Source organism: Amphiura filiformis, chromosome 20 (assembly GCF_039555335.1).
Source record: "Amphiura filiformis chromosome 20, Afil_fr2py, whole genome shotgun sequence".
NCBI lineage: Eukaryota > Metazoa > Echinodermata > Ophiuroidea > Amphilepidida > Amphiuridae > Amphiura > Amphiura filiformis.
The window spans coordinates 47356601-47372033 of NC_092647.1; the positions used below are offsets into that span (position 1 = coordinate 47356601).

At 36.3% G+C, this 15433-nt stretch overlaps 2 protein-coding genes across 2 annotated transcripts in view; both read right to left on the reverse strand.

Annotated features, from left to right (window-relative positions):
• Positions 1 to 7280: 7280 nt before the first annotated feature.
• Positions 7281 to 15433, reverse strand: part of LOC140141864 (uncharacterized) — a 125136-nt gene continuing 116983 nt past the window's right edge. Inside the window, exon 12 of the transcript XR_011857469.1 lies at positions 7281 to 9051. The gene's annotated coding sequence lies outside the window, so the exon portion shown is untranslated. The remainder of the gene's footprint in view (positions 9052 to 15433) is intronic.
• Positions 9955 to 11440, reverse strand: LOC140142354 (uncharacterized). The gene is made up of 2 exons (XM_072164323.1): positions 11342 to 11440; positions 9955 to 10400 (listed from the first exon to the last, which is right to left on the reverse strand). The coding sequence occupies exons 1-2, from the start codon at positions 11433 to 11435 to the stop codon at positions 9955 to 9957; spliced, it is 540 nt and encodes a 179-aa protein (XP_072020424.1). The 5' UTR covers positions 11436 to 11440.

Consider the following 15433-nt stretch of genomic DNA (forward strand, 5'->3'; position numbering starts at 1 on the left):
TATTTGAAAGCAAACCCAGGTTTCATTAGATCATGTTTGGAAGTGAACATTCCATACACTAGTGGAAAATCAAATTTTTCAGAACAATGTACAGGGGGTGTAATACTGTGTTTGTGACAATGGCTTCAAATTATATTACTACCCCAATTTCTATTTTCAAAATTGGTTTTAAGTTTCAATTTTCTTTAATTGTCAAGAATATCTAGGCAAAGATTGATGTTCTGATTCTTATATATATTTGGTGGTGTGGGTTAGTGGTAGGTGGAGGTAGATGTGGGTGTGGAGTGTATAAAAAGTGCGGGGTTGGGATGTTTTACGTGTCTTAATGCGGCACTGCGCTAAACTAACCTTCATTTACAAAATTTGTTTGGTAAGTTTCCATTCATGTAATATTTTGAATAATTTTATGTGTGGGGTTTGATCAACCACTGTTTGTCAGGAAAATGGACAGAAAATGTGAAAAAAAAATTACTTTTCCACATGTAACAATATTAAGGGGTAAGGGAAATATAAACCATCATAACTCAACTTAAACTCATGATATTAAATTAATTCCAAAATTCATTTTGGAATTAATTTATAGCTAATTGATTGTTCAAACGTTCTAGTATTGTTTTAAAGCAAAGCTAACATTAATTGTCGGGTAGATAGATATAAAATATGAGAAAAGATTCATTTTCCATGTATAACAATGTAAAACATGGTAATATTAAGGAGTAGGGGAAATAAAAACCACCATAACTCAACTTTTACTCATGATAATGAATTCATTTTTGACATCAGGTAACTTCAAACCAAGTGATTATCTTCTTCACACGTTTATACAACAAACTGAAATGAAAACCGAATCTCCTTGCTACAAGTTTCTAACAAAGGGTAGAAACAAAGATATCGATAATCATGTTAGTCAAGAGCTTAGGCAGGCTAATAGGAAACCACGTGACCAAAACCAAAACTAAACTCAATATTTGAAATGAGGGATTGTCATCATCAACAAGAAGAGGATCGGCTAAGTAAACACGTAGAATTAAACTTTTGTTGATGCATGCATGTTTATATGGCAGTATATTGTCCGATCAGTGGCGTAGCTTTGGGGGTTGTGGTGCCCGGGGCCAAGGGTACAAAATTGCGCCCAATTCTTGAAACAATTATAAAGTAATTTTGGTTATAATGAAGTTGTTTGTGCTGAAATGCGAACCACACAAAAATGTTGACTTTCATCGCTTGGAGGGCGCGCATAATTCGGTGCCCCCTAAGGTGGCGCTCGGGGCATGTGCCCCCTGCCCCTCTCCCCGTCGCTACGCCACTGTGTCCGAGGATATTATACTTTTCATTAAATTTCATTTGAATTTGTTAACTTAATCAAACAGTGTATTATTGTTGTGCATCCGTGTGAACTTGGGTAAAAGGTGATTTTGGCCTTGAGTCATTACGGCTCGTAAACAGATATCAAATTTAATTCATTATCATCAGCAAAAGTTTGTATTTCCTCTACCCTTAATATTGTCATATTTTACATTGATTACGCATGGAAAAGTTACTTTTATCTCACATGTAATTCTGTTTATCTACTTCAACCTGACAACTAAGGTTTGCTTTGCTTTAAAATAATACTAGAAAGTTAGAACAATTAATTAGCTACATATTGATACCAACATGAAATCATTAGTATGAGTACGGTTTATATTTCCTCTACCCCTTAATATTGTCATATTTTACATCGTTACCATGGCAAATTATACATTTTATGTTCATCTACCTGACAACTAATGATTGTTTTTACTTAAAGTAATACCAGAAAGTTAGAACAATCAATTAGCCTACATATTGATACCAAAATGATTGTCTTGAGATTATAACAATATTACTAATTAAAACATTTTTGGTGATAATTTCTGCGGAGAGACGTCGCGGACTGTCTTGTTTTCTTGGGTACTTAGCTGTGACGTGTGCGGACACTCCTTGGTCTCTCCTACTGTACTTTAAATTCGACTAATATAAACCTTTTCGCCAGCCCATCGGGCTGGTACCTATTTCTGGGATGGTGTTTGTATGCTCAAGAGATTATTTTTTATTGGTATTGGAATGACTTTTGTTTAAAACTTTTTGTGGTTGAATTTTTTTAAAAATATTTTAATTCGATTTGTAAGGAAAAGTAAGTATGTTTTGCCGTTTCAACGAACGAAAACGAGTGAGTATTACCAAAGTTATGTTTAAACTAATTATGACTTTAAAAGTTCTAGGTATAGGCCTAAATGTAACAATAATAGTTAATATATAGCATCATATGGTCAGCAGAAGAAAATCTGACATCACCTATGATGTCATATCAGTGTCCTTGACCGGGGGTCCTTACTCCTTGACCACTGAACAGCGTGATATCATGTTGATAACAGATCTATAGAATCAAAATCTTCATCATATCCCGGATCATATCACAGATTCTCAACAATCTGTGATCATATGGACCATATTGATGTGAAAGTAGTTATCTATCATATCCTGTGTCGTTTTATGGATAAAAATGACTCAAAATGTTATTGATGAAATGGTTGCTATCATAAACATCAGTTTTGTCTTTTCAACAGGAAAAATCCGATGCAAAATAAAGTTTTTAGGGCCTAGCTATAATATGGGCATAATTTATGCATGTAGGCCTATAGTATTGAACAATGTACCCCATTTGACATGTACTACTTATAGATAAATAAATTGTCTTACTTTATTAATTTAATAACTTCTTTATTATAAATAAAATGACACATAACTATTTGATTCATAAAATTACATTCAACAAAATGATTGAAGAGAAAACACACAAGGCACTAGGCAGACTGTTATAGAATGGAGTATGTAAGATGCCATGTCCATAGCTTCGCAGGAGTTTCCGACTAGCAATTAACATGATCAGCACATTCAGAAAAACACAGTTTAAGAGTGAAGATTGTAGTTGAGTAACCAGTCCTTTATAAATGTGCTGGCCACTATTATAATATAGTAGGCTTAAACTATACATTGCGAATTAATTAAGTTATTTTAAAATAAAATGTACATGTAAGTTAACTCAAACCGGCAGTGTATATATCGAAAGCAGTGAAATCGGACATTCCTAAGCGAAGATATTGAGTTCGTAAGTTCTGGTATTACAAAATTGGAAATTGAGATATCGTGGGTAAAAAGCTGAAAAGACAAAAAAACCCAACAACAACAACAACAACAACAACAACAACAACAACAACAACAACAAAACAAACAGAACAGAACAAAAAGGAGTACATATAATGAATTAAAAGAGTTGACATAAGATTAGGAATTAATGTTTTCTGCTGTTTCAGTGTGCATGTTCTCATCGTTGATGGTTTGGTGGACTGTCATGTAGATGTAAGCGTGATCCTAAAAATGCCTTTCACATTGACCAAAACTAATTACAAGACCTCTTCTACATTGAGGCTGGCTTTCCTTTTAAAGGGATATGCGTTCATCATGATTAATAACATATTTCTTATTTCTCACAAATCGGCTATGACATAGTCTAGACCTAAAAGACAAAATGAGGCAAACTAAAAAACAACTCTTTTTTGTACACATTTCATATTTTATTGAGCTTTCGCTCATGTAATAAATCTATTAAGACTTTCATATTATAACATCGGAATGGTTGCATTTTCGCCAGCCCATCGGGCTGGTACCTATTTCTGGGATGGTGTTTGTATGCTCAAGAGATTATTTTTATTGGTATTGGAATGACTTTTGTTTAAAACTTTTTGTGGTTGAATTTTTTTAAAAATATTTTAATTCGATTTGTAAGGAAAAGTAAGTATGTTTTGCCGTTTCAACGAACGAAAACGAGTGAGAATTACCAAAGTTATGTTTGAACTAATTATGACTTTAAAAGTTCTAGGTATAGGCCTAAATGTAACAATAATAGTTAATATATAGCATCATATGGTCAGCAGAAGAAAATCTGACATCACCTATGATGTCATATCAGTGTCCTTGACCGGGGGTCCTTACTCCTTGACCACTGAACAGCGTGATATCATGTTGATAACAGATCTATAGAATCAAAATCTTCATCATATCCCCGGATCATATCACAGATTCTCAACAATCTGTGATCATATGGACCATATTGATGTGAAAGTAGTTATCTATCATATCCTGTGTCGTTTTATGGATAAAAATGACTCAAAATGTTATTGATGAAATGGTTGCTATCATAAACATCAGTTTTGTCTTTTCAACGGAAAAATCCGATGCAAAATGAAGTTTTAGGGCCTAGCTATAATATGGGCATAATTTATGCATGTAGGCCTATAGTATTGAACAATGTACCCCATTTGACATGTACTTATAGATAAATAAATTGTCTTACTTTATTAATTTAATAACTTCTTTATTATAAATAAAATGACACATAACTATTTGATTCATAAATTACATTCAACAAAATGATTGAAGAGAAAACACACAAGGCACTAGGCAGACTGTTATAGAATGGAGTATGTAAGATGCCATGTCCATAGCTTCGCAGGAGTTTCCGACTAGCAATCAACATGATCAGCACATTCAGAAAAACACAGTTTAAGAGTGAAGATTGTAGTTGAGTAACCAGTCCTTTTATAAATGTGCTGGCCACTATCTATTATAATATAGTAGGCTTAAACTATACATTGCGAATTAATTAAGTTATTTTAAAATAAAATGTACATGTAAGTTAACTCAAACCGGCAGTGTATATATCGAAAGCAGTGAAATCGGACATTCCTAAGCGAAGATATTGAGTTCGTAAGTTCTGGTATTACAAAATTGGAAATTGAGATATCGTGGGTAAAAAGCTGAAAAGACAAAAAAACCCAACAACAACAACAACAACAACAACAACAACAACAACAAAACAAACAGACCAGAACAATTTGGAGTACATGTAATGAATTAAAAGAGTTGACATGAGATTAGGAATTAATGTTTTCTGCTGTTTCAGTGTGCATGTTCTCATCGTTGATGGTTTGGTGGACTGTCATGTAGATGTAAGCGTGATCCTAAAAATGCCTTTCACATTGACCAAAACTAATTACAAGACCTCTTCTACATTGAGGCTGGCTTTCCCTTTTAAAGGGATATGCGTTCATCATGATTAATAACATATTTCTTATTTCTCACAAATCGGCTATGACATAGTCTAGACCTAAAAGACAAAATAAAACAAAAAAAAAAACAACTCTTTTTTGTACACATTTCATATTTTATTGAGCTTTCGCTCATGTAATAAATCTATTAACACTTTCATATTATAACATCGGAATGGTTGCATTTTCTGTACATAATATTACAAAATAATTACAAATATAGACACCAAACATTGGTAATCCTGTATTAGTTACAATTGATACAACCAAGGCCTGGTGCAGATTTATAAGTATATTATTATTTCAAAAGTTTCAAACCCCAACCACCAATTGACCGCGTTAGGAGCTTTGACAGAACAGGCATATTGAACGCGTTCCGTTGTAAACAAATTCCCAACAATAGAAACAGGCATGACAATTTTCATTCATTTTTTACAGGAATTTCTTTTTATTCTTCTTCTTTCTTTTTTTTACCCAAATATCCGCGTTTGTATTTCTTTTTAGCCTGTTGTTGAGAATTGTTGCCATATTTTACGAATTTTCCCCTTTTTACAGAGTTTTTCTGTGCTGCCAGGACGCCTGCGGTTGACTGGCGGTTGAGGTTTGAAGCTATCCCTTAATAGAAATAACGCCATGGGGTTCTGTGCCCACACAATTAAGTGATATTTATCAACACGTTCGTTGTTGGTTCTCACATTGTATTATTTTTATCACTTGACGGTGTACGAATTGCACCAAAATGTATTTGTGACACGATCAAGGGAAATGAGTCGGATGTCGCTAATATTGATTTTGAGATATTGGCAAAGAAAGTGGTAAAATTCTTTTGTTTTACATTGTTTTCAGCGATTGATAAATTGACATAACTTCGCAAAGAAAATGCGTATCAACATGTGGGTTTCAGTTTCTGAAAGCTCCGAGTGTCCTCTTTAGAAACATATATAAAACTCATTTTCGACCAGGGTCGACATGTGACTCATTCCTTTTGATCATGTCACATTTTAGACCGGCTTCACCTCGCAACATCGGGGTGTCAAAATGAAATAAAGTATAATCAAACATGTCGAACAAGAATCCAAAATTATGCAATAATATTCCACTTTCGGAATTTATGTGAAACGAATTTTATTTCGGACTATTCCATAAATTATTGGTACCCCTAAAGAGAACCTAGCATTTTATTTACTTTTTACCTTAAAAACCGACTTTCCGAAAAGGGGAAATATCGAATGATTGAAATATATTTACAAATGGGAATTAAAGTTTCTGAAAGACAATCCATTTTAAAATGGAGAAAATATTTTGTAAATAGTGGATCCCCTTGTCTTTGCAAGGTTCCGATCATTTATGGAATACACGTAACAAATGATATGTAATTATTATTATACAGCTTATGTAAAAATGTGGCTTACATAATATGTATAAATACAAAGGGATTGTATATTCCTCACGATTCATGTATAACATAAGTTTTAAAATGATTTGCCTATGAAGTTCCATTTTACATAGCATTATGTAATGATGAGTTTATTCTATAAGGCCTGAAAATGCTCCTATTAGTAAAAATATAGAATTTGACATCACATCACATTACATTACAGCCTAATACCATTAACAATACAATATTTTGTTTTGAACACATTATTAAGTAACATGAATTAAATAAATAAATATATTTCACATAGGGGTTAGACTATTCCACGGTCTACCTATTTTGTTTTTGTTTTTCTTTTCCTGTTTTCTTTTTCCATAATATTGAATGAATTCACTTTCCATCTACTAGTATTTAGGTGTTTAAAAGGTTAAGTCTAAGGGAACGAACCTGTGCTAAATATGACTCTACCAGGTATTCTTAAACACTTGAGAACGTTCCTGCAATCTCATTGGTTATTACCCGTGTGATATGACATGATATCACACGGGTCGGCGCGTGTGCATCAACGCGATACGCGTGCTCGCTATTTGAAGCAATCGGAGGCGCATAGCAACAACGGGACTGATCGATTTTAAGCCCTAGGTAGTTCCTTGTAAAATGTAGGATTTAATTTGATTAAAATTGCTTATATTTCTATTTGAATTGAAGTGTTTAAGAATGAGAATAAAGGTATTGTTTTTAGCCGCTGTCGTGCATCTATCGTCTCATATATTATAACACGGGCGACATCATTATTTTTGGCGTAAAACAACTCGGCTTCGCCTCGTTGTTTTACTTAAAATAATGATGTCGCCCGTTTATATGAGACGATAGATGCACTCCAGTGGCTAAAACCAATACCTTTATTCTCTAAATGTTGCTGGGGAGATTGATAATTGATATACCCCTCCATCATCTACTGCGAGTCTTTTACCTTCCCGGCATTGAATAGTGATTATTCATCTGTATGGGGAGAGACAGCAGTGGTAAAGAGCCTTGCCTAAGTGTACGACACGTTGACGCCAGAGGGATTCGAACCCACCGTGCCCCACGATTTGAAGGGATGTTATGGCACACGAAGGTAAAATACAATCTTACAATTCAATTACCTTACAATAGAAAGACAAAGTGAGTTTCAGTAACACAAAAGGTTACCTTTATAACGGCAATTTCAGCAAATAGATGTACACCCCACATCGCATTAGGGGGTGTGCGTCTATTTTTTGGAATCGCCCAATGCACATGATGCAGCAAGACAGGAATAAAGGTATTAAAAATATTTGTAAAACTGTAACAATACAACATATAATGAACCTGCATTAGCAGGTAGCACACATTATTTCACGTAATTTATGGCAGAGCCAAGCAAAAAAAAATTTCAATGATTATCAGATGCATACCCAGTGGTTTTCCACCAAAAATCATTGGACAATACAATACATTACATTACGTAATATTGAGCGTCACCAGAGAATTACCCAGGTCCTTGTGTCATTTTCAGTTTCGTCACAGTCGGCCATTACATCTTGTGGGTACATAGGCCTACCAGGAATACAAGAATTACACCTGTCGCACGTGGACTACATTCCATCTATAGCAGCTCATAACCACCTGAATGTGTGGTTCTGGTATTCAATCATGTCACCTGTTGTATCTGGACAACGCTTTATCCATAGCTCATAGGCAAGTGAATGTATTGTAATTCTAGTAGTAACACTCTATAAACACATTTAACGCCTTACAATGGGTAAAAGACTTATGATGCATCGCAAATGTTAGTGAAATCAACCCCTGGTCCCGGAATTACGTGGTCAGCGCCTTAAAAAATCGAAGCTGAAAGACCTCTGCCTGTTTTAACCAGTTAATAGCACCAAGCCCATTGTGCTATTGACTGGTTAAAACAGGTGAGTGATTAGGATGACGAATATATATGACCTGTGATTTTGGTTTTTCACAGGTCTTTATGCTTCGAATTTTTAAGGCACTGTCCACGTAATGAGCCCATGAAATGTTTTAAATACACAATGTTGATACAACCATTATGTGACACATCTACTACTTTGGGCACCTAGGCTTGTGACTAGTGTAATATACTGGTTTGACCATTCGTAAGGCAAAACAAAATGGTATGTCTCAAAGCTGCCGCGCTCGTTTGATTTGCAGGCGCATTTCCATTTGTCTTTGAGAAATTGACCCGATTTTTCCCTCCATTTTTGCTGTACAAAAATTACCCACTGATTTCGGTAAAAAAATAGATGTGTTTTAAAGGCACTTGTTGGCAGAATTGTGAAATTAGCGAAAATATTTCATTACGTGTATAAGATTGTAAAGTTTGACTGGGGTTTGGAGTGGAGTGGAAAAAACGCAATCCACATTTGGATTTTAAAATATTCAAAAGCTTCGAGACATTAATGTTTTGCCCAATAGCAGTATACTCCAAATGTCTGGTATGCTGGACATGTTAGTAACATGTAATCCTGGCTCTATGAGTATATATGTTACTCGTACCTTAACTCTTTATTACTATTACTATTAATTATAGAGTCCGTACCAAAATACCAAACAAATATATTTCATTTGTTGTTGCATAATAAAATTACGCAAGGTTTACACCTTCATCAACCACGAAGTACCGTAAATATTCGCCTAATGGCGCATGTGGGCTCCCTTGACATAACTGGAATTTTTAGGCATAAACTAACAGAACCTCCAGTAAAAATTCTCACCAGCAAATAAGGGCTCGGACCCTTGATTCTTGTTGGGATTACCAGAAGAACCAGGGAATTACCAGGGAGCTCTCTATTTTAAGGCAAAGGAACCCATGTGCGTCATTAGGCGAATATTTACGGTATTTTAATACTTTTTTCAAGGATTTGACGCTAACACAATGAGCCAAAGTTTGCCCATTTAACAATCATAGCTGATAATTTGACCTCTATAGTTTTTGCAGCTAACGTTAAATGATGTTATTCTGTGAATTCTATGAAGTCATTCTATGAATGTACAAACATATTATGGTTTAAAGAACTGTCTCCGGACAGATGCGAATGTTTGCGATCGAGTGTAACTGACTGCACTGGTAATACTGGTCAACTAGCCTGAGTCCCTCGTATCCTCTCTCGAAACTAGTAAACATGATATGGCGGTACAAAAACACAACCCGATGACCGCGCGTATAGCAGTTGAAGGACTGGAGGGATCAAGCTACTGGTCAACATACAAACTTCATGACCAATGTCTTTTTTGATAAGTCCTTGTCAGGCCACGAACTTGGACGTGGACAAAAATGTCAGACACCTCGAACTGTTGTTTTCTATCGATTATCTAAACTCATCACCATCATAACTATATCACCACCATGCACCACCAAGCGATCAAACTGATTTTCCCCCTTGCATCTATTTCACAGAGTCAGAGTTCATACTCTCGTAAATTCAGTAAATGACGGTGTATCATCGCTGCTTGTATCGGTTTCATCAGAACTAAGATCCGTAGACTGAGATTGTCTCGAAGGAGGTCTGTTTTCCTCTTCAGGCAACCCCAGATGGTCAATGTCATCTGCGCTACCTTCTGCACTGCTGCATCCACTGTCCCGCGTCCCCGTGGTCGAACCTGTCTCGTGACGATGTCGTTCTCTTGGTGGTGATAACGAAGTCTGTAATACGTCATCACTGCTACCCCGTAGCCTCCATCACCGGCCAATGGTGCTAGGTAACCTTTACCACTGTCGTCCGGTGCTTGTAATCGCATGAGAACTGCTTGTAAACCTTTATCGGTGTTGAAGCCCCCTCTGGGTTTCTGTGAAATCAACCGCACATTGGAATTCTTTTTGTATCGTCCATTCTGTGCTTTCACATCTGGAACGAAAATGTAATAAAAATAAAATAGTTTAATACGTTTGTAACATCGAATGTGTGAAAACAAGGAACTTTAAAATCTACGAAGAATTGACAAAATACTTGATACGCGAAATGAATTTTTGCCCTGTTTCCATCTAGGCTATACTGTTGGTAAATCAATCTTACAACCAAGAGCTGGATGGGTGCAGAAATAATATTCCTTTGTCTTTTGTTTGAAGCTCAGAATGAGATGTTTGGAACTAAGTTTAATCGTTGCTCTCATTTAATACCAAAATGAGCAGAGATTCGTATTCGCTATAATTTGCGCTGATGCTAACGAACAATATCTCACGAGGGCGGCATGCAGGTTGAGCTGGATCTATGTGACATTAAAACTGACATTTCTGCCAATGTGTGAGTTAGTTTAGTGTGCAACTAATAACTACCTAGTTACATTTTGACGTCGCCTTAACATCATGAAATCTTCACAAAGTATTATTATAAATGTGCCTCTGTGTTGTTAAAGCGAAGTTACTCTAAAACCGACAACGAAATCCATTCTAAGTTTTTTTTAAATTCGTAATCGATATTTAGGCTTTCAGAATTTCCCCGGGGTATTTTCGTGAGCCTCGTAAGTAACGTGACGTGTGTCCTGTACCGTCTGTGAGTATTTGTCTCTGTCTGGGCTTTGCTTGCACACTGCTGACGCCAAAAGATCTATTATGTCGCCCTCTATATGCTTCAATAAAGTTATAACAAATTTTCTCAAACTCTCGAATTGGAAAGAAAATGACCATGATGACAATCGGTAAAAGCAGTCATGTCAAAACTTTATTCAAGGCATTTCATTTGACGTCCCGGCTGACGTACGTTTAGACTATGACCGGTAATATCTAGTTTGGGTAATATCTTCCATCAATCAAATAATCAATCAATGAATCAATCTTCATTATACAAACCTTGCATTTGATTACTGTTCATATCAATATCAGCTTCAAGTTCTCTCATATCCATGTCCATCTCAATCATAAACAAATCATCTGGTTTTTCCATAGTTCTATCGGCAAAACAAAGTTTAAAACAATGCAAATCAAAACTGAAGACTGACTACACAAGCATATTGAGATCCGTAATGTGCAATGTAAGCAGAGAGACAATTGCGGCAAAGCATAGAGCATCCAGCAAAATTGCGAAAGCAATGTTAGCGATGTTGTTACGGAAGTGCAAGATCGAAGACGAAAATTGCGGCAGAAAAGAGACAAGCAATAAATCCGGTGTAGTGTTGTGCATCAGTGCAGTGCGGCAGTTAAAATGCATAATATAATAATAAGCGTAAAAAACATAATGTGTGAAAATAATCAGGAAAACACGAAAGATTAGGAAGAAAAAGAAATATAGGGACAGCCATCTACTACTATACGTGAAGCTCCCATGAGCAAAGTAGATTTGAAAGAAAATGTGTGTAGTGCAGGTGAAGGTAAGCACAAGCGGCAAAGAATAAAGTGAAAAGAGTAAGCTACTACAGACACCCAACCCCATCCCCACCCACCCCACTTTTGCTGGTAAGTCGGGGGGATGCACCCAGTCGGGGGGGAATGGTGAAATGCATCCAGTAAAATTCAACAGTCGGGAAAATCAATCAAGACCCGTGTCTTGATTGATTGTCTAGTTAAGGTCGCTGTGTGAAAAATAACCGGCCAATATTAAAAGTACTCTTCTAAAATTCTAGAAAATATAGTTTTGTAACATGTCCTAAATTTTTAGCTAATTTAGATGTTTGGAAATATTCGCACTTTGGTGTTTTAGTGTATGTTATAGGTAATAGTACATTGCCTAGTTAACGTCGCTGTGTGAAAAATAACCGGCCAATATTAAAAGTACTCTTCTGAAATTCTAGAAAATATAGTTTTCTAACATGTCCTAAATTTTTAGCTAATTTAGGTGTTTGGAAATATTCGCACTTTGGTGTTTTAGGAAGGATATGTAAACGACAGATAACACCACAAAATATGAAGAAATTATTTCCAAACCGTGTTACGGCCCACAGCCATTATGTTTCTCATTTTCAAGAATGTGGTTAGCAATATGCAATATTGTCTCATTTCGTGAACAAAGGCCACACAGAAATTGTTACCTTGTGTTTGCTTTATAATCGTTCACCCAACTGAAACTATAATACCAGCTCATTGCTCATTACACAGGTAAAACAGACACATGTGTGTGCGGATTTAACCAGAGAAGATCTGATGTAACATAGTTGAGCTGTTTTCAATGATTGTTATCTTGGTTTAATAGCTTTTAATGGGGTTTAAGTCCTGCAAAGGTCGTGGTGAATTCTACTGTAGACATGACTGCATCATGCACAATATTCTTCATATGCACACCATGACACCGATAAAAGTTACGAGCCGTACCCTTGGTATAAGCAGTATAAGTAATAAAGATTTACAACAGGGACCCTCCTTAAAGTTACGTCTATAGTCAGTCTACTCTGAAGTACAAAGTACAGACGCGGACGCAGCTATTGTGCCGACTTTGAAGGCACGCATACCTACAGCAGAGACGCATCACTACGCACTGTTAACGCGCTGTATACGCGCGCGTTGTCACTTTGTACTTCATAGCGGACAAACTGTAGTATTGGGTATTCGTAACTTTAAGAACAGTTACTTGAATTACGAAGGGTTAAATGTTTAGTGAAATGGACCCTTGGTCTTTATCCTTATTCTCTGACATGGTTCAATGCAGAAGTACCGAGTTTTAACCTATTTTGGTAGTTAATCATGTGTCATCATTACTTCTAAGGGTAATACTAGAAATACAGTTGTAACCGTGCCTTCATGGCCATATATGTGATCCAGAAGTGACTTTATACGATATAGTCGCAAATTTCATATCAATTTGTAAGCGCTCTTTTAGCAAAGTCATAGTTCATTGAATTTACATCCGTATGACAAAACAGGCGAAATAGTAACTTTTTGCACAAGATTTGCAACTTAAAGAGAATTGGCCATTGCTCATTCTAGTGACTCTAGTGTATGGACAATAAAAGTGTGCTTTTACATTTAATGACATAAAATTTGACAAATATTGTAAGGAACACTTGAGGTTTTGACTTGTAAAACCTACATTATGGTAAAAAAAAAAGTGCTTGGATAGATAGTTTTCAACAGATTCACCGCATTCGCCTTAGTATAACATTGAATGGCGTTATCTGTTGACCTAGTGACTAAAAGTGTTTTTAGGGGAAGTGTTAGCTTTCGTTTGATATAAAAAAAAATCTGATTGGATGAAGGTAATACTTGAGGGTTCGCCAAAAACCAATCAAAGAGGCCCATTTTTCAGCTAGAAGCTCCACAGCTCTCACATTGCTATGCACTCAACCGTGTAGTGTAATCAAAGACTGTGGTGGAGACATTCATTGCTTGTTGTTCTCTGCTTGGAAGCTCTTGGAGGAAAATGTGTGCTCAGGTGTATCGAGATGGAAACTGTGCGCATGGTTTATAAGAGAATCGTTTTTGTATAGAAACCTTTCCATACGGGACAGAATGATACGTACCTTGTCATTTGCATGTATACTTCCACACGTTTAAAGAGCAAGCTATGGCAATACTAATCTTTCTGACCACTTAGCCAGACGAGATATACTAGTATATATCGCAAACCAATGACACAAAATTAACCTGTTGATGTGCTTGTATATGAAAACCCAGAACAAAGATACCACGCATCTGTAAACACCTGCCCATGATGATCCATTAAGGGGCAATTAACCGCATCTGTTTCTACGAACAGGTCTTCCAAACAAGGTGTTCCAGTCAATTCCTGAAGGAACTGACTCTGACGAGTGAACCAATGACCATGACATCTTACAAAGGTAAGGATAAATATGAACACTCTTTAAGTTAAAACAGGCCGCATATAAATTGAATCAAATAAAGAGACAAATTGTAAGATTAATTTGATTTACAGAAACGGACTGTCCTGTACCTGTACCTGGGTGTCAAAAACATGGCGCCAAGTTGTGGAAATGTATTTTTTTTATTGTTTCAAAGGAGTATGAAACCCGGGAGGGGAACTTCAATATGAGGTTGATATAGGTGTAAGGCTGCGACTTTCTCAGTAAGTGCCATGCCATTTTGGTGAGAGAAAAAGGTAAAAAAATACCAGGGTCTTTGGGAATAGAGATGGACTATAGAGTAATTTACTTTTTTAACTGTTTAAATGGTGCCTTTTGGTGAGAGCCACAACAGTCACTACGAAGCCTTGAACATTGAATTTCTAGTTCTAAAAGGCTATAAATGGCTTTGCTACACTGCAATATTAACAACATCAGTGATAAATGAACGTTGCTGTTCAAATTGAAAAATAAGGACGTTTGGGTGATATATCGAATGGATAAAATAAGGGGTGTGTTCCAATGATATAAGTGTCTTTGGGTGACAGAGATGCTGAAAAAGGGAGCCTTAACAGCCTTACATATGTAGCATGATATGCGTCACCTCCACAATGGGAGTGACCACAGGGCATGAAAACGTCGATATAAACAAACTGTGTATTTTTCTTTGAACATGTTTGGCATCTTCGACAAATTTCCTTTTGTGTTTTGAACCTTGTAAGTTGCTCTCTAAAAAGATATGCAGCATTTGTGTCGTGTCGGTCAGCGGCGGCGGAACGATTTTGAAAGTGGGGGCAGTCAGTTGATGTATAAACTGTTAATAATATCCGCGAAGACTTCGCGGCGCGCTTACGCGACGTAGGGGTGTGTGAGGGGGAATGTGCCCCCCTGAGAAGTGAGAAACATGTGCAAAATGAAAGTCCGATTGAGGCCATTTGGTTGACCATTTTGGTACTATTATTGTGTTAAATTTTAGTTTGAAAATGCCGAAAATTAGTGAAATCAAGGCTGAATTATAGCCATTCGAGGACATGTTTTACTATTATTGTATAAATTATTGCTTGAAACATATAGTGTTCCTGTTGTGTGTCCAACGCAGAGGCAAAAAGGGTGTCTTAGGGGGGATGATTCGCGGACATGAGTAAAAGTTGAG

Coding starts and splice junctions, on each gene's coding strand:
- LOC140142354 (XM_072164323.1), bottom strand. CDS start 11,435: ATGGAAAAACCAGATGATTTGTTTATGATTGAGATGGACATGGATATG. Junction 10,401..11,341: donor GAACAGTAATCAAATGCAAG/GTTTGTATAATG, acceptor TTTTCGTTCCAG/ATGTGAAAGCACAGAATGGA.